This window comes from Globicephala melas, chromosome 16 (genome assembly GCF_963455315.2).
Source record: "Globicephala melas chromosome 16, mGloMel1.2, whole genome shotgun sequence".
Taxonomy (NCBI): Eukaryota; Metazoa; Chordata; class Mammalia; order Artiodactyla; family Delphinidae; genus Globicephala; species Globicephala melas.
In genome coordinates, this window is record NC_083329.1 from 60505292 (window position 1) to 60515908 (window position 10617).

At 56.5% G+C, this 10617-nt stretch overlaps 1 protein-coding gene across 1 annotated transcript in view; it reads right to left on the reverse strand.

The window, feature by feature from the left end:
• Positions 1–10617, reverse strand: part of LOC115856345 (cadherin-23) — a 371688-nt gene that overhangs the window by 164903 nt on the left and 196168 nt on the right. Inside the window, exons 12-13 of the mRNA XM_070043924.1 lie at positions 10348–10497; positions 9700–9858 (exon numbers count right to left, since the gene is read on the reverse strand). Coding sequence (XP_069900025.1) covers positions 9700–9858; positions 10348–10497 — 309 coding nt within the window. The remainder of the gene's footprint in view (positions 1–9699; positions 9859–10347; positions 10498–10617) is intronic.

The window sequence follows — 10617 nt, forward strand, 5'->3', positions numbered from 1 at the left end:
TGAGGGAGGCATCAAAGGCTTGACAGGAAACGAGGGTTTAGATCAATTTGCCAAAAATCCAGTAGTCAAGCGCCTAAATGGCGGGAAACTGTTGGACCGTGAACAAAGTCTGGGACAATCCACTTCAGGGGCAGAGCTGGGGGAGCCCTGCTCTCCATTCTGACCCAGGCTCTAGCCAGTCTCAGGCGGCCCCCTGCGGCCTCCGACCCACAGGCCCCGCCGAGGTCCTTCCAGAAGCCCAGGGTGGCAGTGGGCAGCTCTGTTCTCCCTCTCTCTCCTTAGCACCTGTCCTACCTCTAATTCCATCCCATTTTGGTTTTACGGATTGATATTTAGATTAAAGAGATAAACACATCCGAGGAGCACTGAGGCCTGACAGACAGAGGAACTTGACCGGTCAATCACCATCAACCAGCTCAGCTTCCTCCCGGTGCCTGGCCCCTCTGACGAGATGAACCAGAGAGCAGATTCAAGGGGCCCCAAATGGGGGACGGTGTGTCCACAAAGGCCTTCCAGGCCAGCTTGGGAGCAGGGCTAGGGTGACTACTATTTACGTGTGCTGTGTGTGCGCGCGCATGTGCGCGCGAGTGTGTGTCTCTAGCCTCTCTCTTCCCTTCCCCAGGCTGCAGATAAAGAATTCAATTTTCTTTTAAAAGGTGGGGAAATTGGAAGAGATTTTGTTCTGTTTAAGCACAGCTGGAGTCTCAGGTCTCTAGGGATTGGAGAACAATGAGATCAATTAAGATGCCTGTGGTGAGGGGTGTCAGGAGGGGGTGGGGAAAGACAGCAGAGGTAGGGAGGCAGGAGGAAGGGGAAGAACAGCTGAGGGGACCCAGTTGCCAGGAGCCCTGCTTCCACTCTTTCCTGTGTTGACCTGCCCACCTCTGTTGGGTTTTGCTAAAGTGTCTGGATGGGGCCTGCCCATTGGGTGCTATTATCTCCTAAACTTGCTAATAATTCACGTTGGCAATTTCTGTCACCAGCTTTACACAGTGACAGAATCGAGCTGAAGCAATACTATCAGAAACAGGGAGAGGACACTGTTGCAGAGCAGCACGGATAACACTGGACACTTGGCCTGCAGCAGGGGCTGGGACCGCAACCAGAGCATCTGCTGTGCGCAGGCTCCAGATGACTATCTTTCCACACGTCACCCTACAACGTTGCTGAGATGGAATCACTCTGCCCATTTTATACAGGAGGAAACCGAAACTCAGGGACAGTGAATAACCTGCCCAAAGCCAACCTGCTGGTGAGAAGCTGAGGCAGAACTCCAACCCGGGGCTGTCCACCCACCTCAGTGTTTGTGAAGGTACAGGGCACACCTGGCAGTCAGGTGGGGAGGAAGATGGGTGTGCCTTGCTGGGTCTGGGGAGGAGAATGGTGGAGCCGCTGTTCAGACCTGAGCACAGGCTAGGAGAGCTCTCCCCACCTCCACTGTCACCTGGGTGGTTGGGGCCATCGTCTCTCACCTAGTCGCCCCGCTTCCACCTGGGCGTCCTCGGCCCCTCCCGCTGGCCTACTCTCCACACAGCATCCTCCGTGATCCATCTGGTTCCCCTTCAGCACAGTCACGTCCTGACCTCCTCTGGTCCTCCCTCTTCCTCTCTGCATATCCACCCACCACCAGGCTCTTGTCTGAAGCCTCTCACCTGCAGCTCCCTCAGCCTGGGGCAGCTCTTTGCAGAATCCCCAACTCAGACTCCCCTGCCTTCCTTCAGGGCTCTAAGGTCACCTTCTGTGAGAGGCCCACCTTCCTTGACCACCTGGTAGAAGACAGTAACAATGCCACCCCCAGCACTCCTCCCTTACTGCCCCCAGCTATACTTTCCCCCAAGGCATGCATCCCCCTCTGACATGCTCTGTATTTCCTTATTCCTTATATCTGTCTCCACCCCTGGTACATACACGGATGTTTGTCTGTCTTGTTCACTGCCATCATTCCAAGCCCTCGATAAACAGTCACGGAATGAAGGAGTATGGTGGTTGCATCTGGGAGACCCCCTTCCCCCAGAGGGTGCAGAGTCCTGTTCTGGGAGGGGCAGAGGGGAGGCTTCTATAGGGGAGACACAGGGGCTCACGGGGCACCCGGCCCTGCCAGCAGTAGCCAAGGAAGCAAGGTCAGCTCCTGCACACCTGTCTGCAGAGGCAGGCTGAAGCCTGGGCACATCTCAGCCTTGGCCTTGCAATCACATGCCCTGATCAGGGCTAGGAGGCCGCAGGGATCCTGGAATCTGGTGGCCACTGCACCTTCCGGACGCTTGCCTTTGTTCCTGGCCTGGGGTCTGCATCCCCAGACCTCCCCTGACCTAGGAAGGATAATCAGAGGGCATCCAGTTTACCCTCTCCTTGGACTGAGCAGGAAGCCAAGGTCCAGAGATGGAATGAGACTGGCACAGGGTCACAGAGCGAGTCAGTGATCTAGAGCCCAGGCCTTGGGGCTCCCTGTCCAGCAGCCTTCCCCCTGTGCCCATCGCCAGAGCGGGTGCTTGGGAGCCTGGCTCACACAGTGAAACATGGGGGTACGAGGCTTTGGAGCCAGACAAACATCTCTGCCCTTGACTCTCTGGGTGAACTTGGGTGTATAATTTACCCTTTCCATGCCTCAGTTTCCCCATGAGACCTCTGCCTCTATCCCTCCTTCGAGGAAGATGCCCTAGACACTCCAGACCACCGGAGTGAAACCTCCTCTGTGCCACACAGCCCAGGGATGGGGGCACCCAGACAGAGAGAACCTGCCTTCAGGAGGTTCTCTGTGGAGTGGGGAGAAGAGGACATGAGCCCTGCTGCCCCAACAGGAGTGGTGAGAGCAGCCAGGGAAAGCGAGGTGCGGGCATGCAGGGGCGCTGGAGAGGGGGGGAGGGCCTCGGGGGAGGTGGGCACGTGCCCGTTACCAGAGGGAGATGGCTTCTTATGGGGAGGCTGCCAACTGGGCTGGCTCTGAGGGTCAGCAGGCTTTTGATGGTCTCAGACGGGAGGGAGGGAGAGCTAGGTAGGGGAGGAGTGTGAGGAAGCGCAGAGGGTGTGCAGGGAAGCCAGGGACTCTGGTCAGGCAGGAGAGAAGGGGTGTGAGAGGCGTAGCGGGCAGACGGCTGGAAGGCGGCTCAGGGCCAGGGTGTGGGGACCTTGACTGCCAACCCAGGCCCAGGGCGCTGGAGCTTACCGGCCAGGGAGCGCCTGGGATTACTCTTTTCTCTCCCCTCTTCCCACTACTGGCAGAGAACACTTCCAGGCTGATAACGGGGTCTGAAGGGTTCCCCCTTCTGTTCTTCTGCTTATGTTTGCACAACACCCAGGAGGAGCGGGAATCCGCTGTCTCCCGGCCCCACGCTCATGTGCGGCATCTCAGGAAAGGAGCATTGAGAGCTGGGGAGAGTCTATAGCCCCTCTTCTTAAACGTGAACCTGCCTCGGTGACTCACTGTAACCGACAGCACTCAGCGGAAATGCAGCGTGACCCCTAGGCTAGATCACAAAAGGCCACGCAGCTTCTGCCTGGTTCTCTTGGGACACCCGTTTCCCAGAGGCTTCCTCTGAGGAGCTCTCTCTACAAGCCATGTCTGAGATGCCTGTACCACGTGGAGAGGCCACAAGCAGGGGCTCAGAACACAGTGTCGGGCTGAGCCAGTCCTTCAGCCAGAGCAGCCCAGGCGCCAGACAGAGGGAGGAGCCACCAGTGGCTAGAGTCACCCCCAGACTTGGAGCAGAGAAAGGCTCCCCTGCTGGGCCCTTTCCATACTCCTGACCCACCCGATCCACAAACATAACAAAATGGTTGTTGCTTTATGCCACTAAGTGTGGGATGGTTTCTCACGCAGCGTTTGGAACCGAAACAAGCTCGGTGGGTCCTTGCTTGGAGCGTGGCACAAGGCAAGCGATTACTGAGCCAGTGCCGATGGAATGTGGGAATAGACGAAAACAACGGACAACCACAGAGCTCCTTTGGGCACAGAATTACGGAGCTCCTATAGCCAGGATAGGCTACATAATCTGCACAATTTTCCAGTGCAAAATGAACATGCAGCGCCCCTTGTTCAAAAATTAAGAATCTCAAGACGGCGACAGTAGAGCATCAAACCCAAGGTGAGGCCCTCCTACTTCCAGCTTCCCACGCAAATGCCCAGGCCGCACATGCATGAAGCCAGTCCTCCTGTCGCACCTGCTGCCTGCCTCCTCTGAGTCTTAGCCCTCCGGCCGCATCCTCATTTAACCTCTCTCTTCTGCTTCTTGACGCTGGGGCCTGAGTACCCAGAGACCTAGGTTTAAGAGCCAGTGTTCTCTGAAGCTCCACTGACCCCCAGATATGATGGTGGAGAAGAAAAACAACAACAGCACTAGCGAGCACAGCTGTCGGTCACCCAGCGCTTTCTGGGTGTAAGCAGTCTAAAATACATCTCTTTTAATCATGGGATAGATATAATTACTATCATCCCCACAGCAAACCTTGGGGACTTAGGATCAGACACAGCCAGGCATCTGTCCAGGGTCACAGAGACAGCAAAGGTAGGGGCAGAATTTCAACCTGAGTCTCCCTGGTTTCAAAGCTTTGCTCCTAAAGTTCCCTCCTGCAGGTGCTGAAGCAGCTGGGAGGTGTCCACCCACTTGTAGAGCAGCAAGTCCTTCTGCAAGGGGCCAGAGGGACCAGGGAGCACCATCTGAGGCCGAGGCAGGGGACTGGCCTTCCCAGACCACCTGGCTGGGCCATCGAGTTCCCAGCACCCGGGGTGAGGTCCGTGTTACATTCCTTGGATTCAGCAACACGGAGGGGAGGGGGGTGGGCGGTGTGCCCTGAGCCTGCAGGCTCTCAGGGCTGGGGAAGAGGCCCCGCAGCCTGACAGCTGATGGAAGAGGCACGCTGCATTTCGGTTCTTCCAGGACTGAGGATGGCCTTCACCAGGGTCAGCCTGGGGCAGTGACATCACACACACCTTTGCCTTTGGTGTCAGCGGGCAGGGGAGGAGGGAGTGAAGGGGACCAGCAGGAGCACGGCTGCCTCTGTTGATGCCCCTGGGGAGGGAGGCCAGGCTGGACGACCAGGAACAGCTAGTGAGCTCCAGGAGCAGGGACGTGACCACCTTGGAACCTTCACCGAACTTCCAGATGGGGGCTGGGAGAGGGAGGGCAGGGCAGGCAAGGGAGCTCTAGACCCTCAAAGGACAGGAAGCATGTTTGTGTTGCCAGGAGTGAAACTAAACAGCAGAAATCAACTTTTCCTCTTGGGCAGAGTGCACTGGAATTAAGCTGCGTGGAGCCAGAAGGCGCTGAAGCAGCATCGGCCCAACCATCTAGCTTTATAATGAGGACGATGGGGCCCCAGAGGCTCAGGGACATGCTCAGCTTACACGACTCCGAGCGAGTCCTGGCTACATCAAAGCTCAGGCTGGAGGCTGGCATGACTTGCTGACATTTTCTGAGTGTCCCCGGCCAGGCTCGGCACCGAGTGCCTTCAACCAACCATTCCACTGAACTCTCACGTCAACCCTCTCAGGTAGGATCCCGTCAGGGTACCTCCCCAGGTAACAGAGGAGGAAAGAGGCCCACCTCGAAGAGCTGGGCTTACACACAGGCTGAAGGGCGGCCAGATGGGGCCCTTTAAGGCTGAAGATAATAAGGACCACAGCTTAGGTCTGTAATCCCGTAACCTGTTTACATCCACATCACCGCACTGGAGCCTCCCAACAGCCCAGCCAATGCAGGCTGGGCAGGCACTATTTTCCTCACGTGATGGGAAGAAAACCAAGTCCCGGAGGAGTGACCGGTCCACAACAGAACAGGATTCAGGGCCCTGCCCAAGATGGTACCAGCCTCTCAAGGACTGGCTAGGAAGAGGGGCACGGAGGGGAGGGAGGAGCCATGCCCTTCAGCCCCCACAGGCCACTCTGTCTGCTTGGAGTTGAGGCAGCCCATCCCTGGGCTGAGCAAACGGAGCTGGTCCTGGGCCCTGCACCTGCCCCATCAGGGCTCTTGTGTACCTCTCCTGCTTCCTTTGATTCCTGCCTGGGGAAGAATCCTGTCTTGGCCAGCACTCCATCTTCTGCCCATCCTTGCTGTGCCCCACGCCCCTGGAGCAGGGAGGGAAGGCCTCTTGGAGTGCGGGAAGACCTGCCCTCCTGGCTGCTACTCCTGTGTCCCTCTCTCACTGCCCAGGGGACATGGAGCTAATAAATCTGGGGACACGAGCTCCATACTGCAGGATGCCAGGCTGGCTCCTTGCACATCCCAGGAACAGCTTCTGCCAGCTGTTGTCCAAATGCTGGCCATGGGCCACCAGGATGGAATAGGTAAGAGAATGTGGACGGGCTGATACAAGACTTCTCCACTATCAGAACAGCAGCCCAGTGGTTATGTTTGGGGTGGGCGCAATTCAGGAGAGACAGTTGAACCCACCCCCAACCCCCGCCGCCTCCTTGCACATCACACCCCCACCACTGCATTCCAGTCACAGGGCCTTTGCACATGCCATTCCCTCTTTCTCCAATGTGCTTCTCTCCATTCGCTTACCTGTTAATGCCTACTCAATCGCCACTTCCTCAGGGAAGGCTTCCCTGACCCCAGTCAAGGTCAGATGCCCTGTTACCGGTTTTCATAGCTCCCTGATCTCTCCATCCCAGCAAGTAACGCTTAATGTAAAGATTCACTTCTTAGTACTAACATCAGGCTTTCCCAAGAGACTATAAACTTCATGAGGGCAAGACTCACTTCACCATTGTATCCTCAGGGCCATGTGCCTGACACAGTGGTGGGTGTTCAAAAGAACATTTGTTGAACGTTCAGATTGCTCTCCTCCTGTCCAGCAGCACCCACAAACCCCACCAGGCCCCAGGTAGCCATCGGCCAGGCTACAGGGCTGCCCGAAGCCCAGCAGAATCCTAGGAAGTTACCCCACAGCCTTCCCACCCAACCCCTATTATCAGGTCAGGAGGCAGGATTGGAAGGAGAATCAGAGCAGCCTGGGGATATGAGAGGGAAAGAAACCATACAACCTAGAGGATGGGGAGCCACCAGCATCATACAGGAAGCTGCACACACACACACACACACGTGCACGTGTTATATACGCGTATCTGAGTGCATGTAGTTGCACACACACATAAAGGGGTGGGGTGGGGTGGGGAGGCCCCTTGCAGCAGCCTCTGCCCTGGCCTTCGGTGCAAACTGAAACATTTTCCTTTTCTTCATAATTATTTTTTCTGACACAACTGCCCATGAAACGTTTTAATAACATCCCACAAAAGGTCAGGGAGAAGGAATTTCACAGTCCCTGAGCAGATAGCTATAATTTCAGCCCCTCCTGGAGCAAAGGAGGTAGAGAGACTGGGCTAACCCTGGGTCTGAGTGGAGAAGGGCAGCGTGGGAGAGGCCAGGGCAGTGGGTGTGGCAGGTGTGGCCGGGAAACTTGCCCCCTGCTAGGAGCTCTGGAAGTACCCTGGGGAGACGGGGAGATGACGGTGAGTGGGGGTCACCAGGGGATGCTTTCACATCTGTCATTCACACCTAGCAGCCTTGGTGGCGGCGGGAGTGGTGGGGGGAACTCATGCCCATTCCGCGGATGGGAAATGAAGATTCTTAGAGGTAATACAGTTAGACCAGCACACACAGAAGGCAGAGATGCAGGGCCCACTGTTTCACTTCAGGACCTGAGCTCCTTCAGACACACAGCCCTGCTGCTAGAGCTTATCATTGGGTCAAACAGCCCCTTCAGAGCTGCACAATTCCACAACTGTGCAGACACAATTGAGGAACTAGACACACTGAGTGGACAGACACACTGAGGAACTAGAGGCTGCCCAGATGAGCCAGCCCTGGACAGAGACCCTCAGGTAGCCACAGAGGAGGATGAACACATCTGCTAAACATTGGGAGAGGGACTGGAAAAGGGGTCATAGGCAGCGGGCCGGGGTCCACGCAGGCCCAGGAACTGCTCCAGTGCTTGAGGAAACCCAGCTTGAGAAGCTGCTCTCCAGCGCCAACCCCAGATGGGATTGGGCTTCACACATCATCCTTGGCACCTGCAGCCGGCCATCAACCAAGAGGTGTGACATTCCACACTTCACCCCCCCACACCCTACACCCTAGGCTCCCCTCAACCCTTGCCAGGGCCACAGGAACTGGGGACTGCAAAGTGAGACCCTCCATCCCCAGCAAGAACGACACGAAGGAATCGCCAGCCACCCGCCAAGCCTGGGCTTAACATCAGAATTCTTTGCCACGTGGCTCCAGGCCCTGTGGGGGACAGGCTGCTTGGGTGTCCTTCATCCTGACAGTGGAAGGTGGCTGGGGGGCCGAAGAGGTTCTCTTTGGGTCCAGAGGCCAGAACCTCTGGCACTTGCTCTCTGGCTGGGCCCCTAGAGGCTGCAGGAGGGCCCAAGGGGCCTCAGGCACCAGGTGACTGATTGCAATGAGCAACTTGGTGAAAGCCGGCAGAGCCACGGGCTGGGGAAGCAGGTGGGAGGAAAACAGCCGCAGCAGACTTACTGTTTACATCTGACGGCCTGCCTACCCAAACATCTGTTTGAAATATTAATAACTGTCAGATGCGAAGGGCCTGGGGGCTCAAAACAGTTTCATACCATCTTTCTGTAGAGTAAACGCACTGCGGAGTAGGGGCCTGAGATCGGCGGGCAATCTCTGTGCTTGGAGTGAGAATGGAGCAAGAAGTGGAAGGACTCTGGGGGCCTCAGTGGGCAGGGAGGGGCAGCAGCGAGGTAAACGCCATAACGTTTATTGAGCACCTACTATGGGCAAGCCCCTGAGCTTGTGTAGCACACATCTACCACTTTGGTCTGCTCAGCAACCCTCTTTGTTCTGATACTAGAAGCCGCTATAGAATATCCTGTCCCATTTTCAGCCCATATAATTTGAATGGAGTTGACCCAACGCCCCGTTCCACTAGGGGAGTATGACCCATCTCTGGTATATCAGAATTATGATGATTGGTTCCAGGGTGGCCCAAAAAGCTGGGTCAATGAGAATCAGCCCTGGGACTTTTGCTGGAACTATTGAAAAAGAATATTTTTCCCCCACTGGGGTTGATAAATTGGTGAGAAGTGAGCCTAAGGGTGCTGGTGTCCCTCTCTGCCAATACAAAAAAGCAGAGCCCAGTGCTGAAGTCAGACTCCTGCTCAGCTGAGTGCCTGGATAGAGCCATGCCTGAAATCACTTACACTTTTGAGTTACATGAGCCAATCCTTTTTTGCTTGAGCCACTTAAGGGTTTCTGTCCCTTGTGACCACGAGTACTAACGGATACAAATGGACACTGGCAGGAGTCCCCTGTCAAAGTCCCAGCCAAAGACAGCTGGGGATGTCCATGTATCTTCAAGGAGCCCATTCTTCCCCAGCGTCTGTGCTCAGAGAGAGAGGATCACCTTCCTGAGAGATGGCTGGCACTTGTCCCCATTAGAGGGCAGGTCCAGGGCTCCTGGCCCATCCAGGCTCAGTATCTCTCAGGGACAAGGCAGAAAACCAAAGTATCCTGGGCCCAACCTCATTCTTCCCCAGGTTGGTCCCTTCTCCACAGTGCTGCCCTGGCCAAGGAAGCCCATCATGAAGAGTCCAGATGCCCCAGTATACTAACATCGCAGCCTCTGAGGGCTTGGGGCACCCTGTTCCCTGACTGCTCAGACTCCCTGGATCCCTCTGGAAGCCTCCTGATGGTCCACCCCAGAGCTCAGCTGCCCTGCAGGAGAGCGGGGACTCACCAGGACTGTCAGCACAGAGGTCCCCACGGTGACATTCTCGTATAGGCTGACGTTGTACAGTGGCTGGCTGAAGATGGGCCGGTTGTCATTCTCGTTGATGAGGGTGATCTTCACCTTGGCATAGCCCACGTGGTCAGGCACACTCTCATTGGCAAAGAGCTGGATGCGTAGAGCAGGGACCAGGTGAGCTCTCACACGCTGCTGGAGCCCTCGTTCCCGTAAGTCCCCCCGGGGCCTCTGCCCATTCCAACCCAGAGCACCAGTCTGAGTCATTGCCCATCCCAGATGTACGCTACTGTGAATCCCTCCATCAGTACTCATAGGGTTAGGGTGGCCACAGAATCTGCTGGGGAGGAAGGGGCTAACGGGGGCCGTGCTGGCTGATGCTGGGCAGTAGAGGCTCCTGATGGGCTTCTGAGGCTCTGATGGTACCTAATGAAATTCCACTCAATTCTTGGACATTTCCTCGTCCTCCTGGAAAAGAGGAGGCCCAGCCTAGCCCCTGCCATAGCTCAGTGGGCTTCTCTGGGTCAGATCCACGAGGGAAGAATGGGAAGAGGTGGAAGGGGGGATTCAAGGGGACGGTGCCACCCCCCTCCCTCCCCTGAAATCCTGCACCCGGCCAAGGAGAGGGTGAGCGGGCCTTACGTCGAAGTCGTAACGGTCCACAGTCTCATAGTCCAGGGGGATGGCCACCCGGATGCGAATGTCCGCCTTCCCTTGGACGGAGGTGGGGGAGATGATGAAGTGGTGAGAGTTGTTCCCCACCAGGTACACCTCGAACATGCTGTTCAGGCCCTGGATCAAAATGGAGAAGAAACCAGTCAGAGCGGGCGCCGGGGCTGAAGCAGGGCTTGTCTGCCCCCCACTCCAAAGTGGCCTGGCCTCCCCTGGGTGATCCTGGCCTGGCTCCCTGAC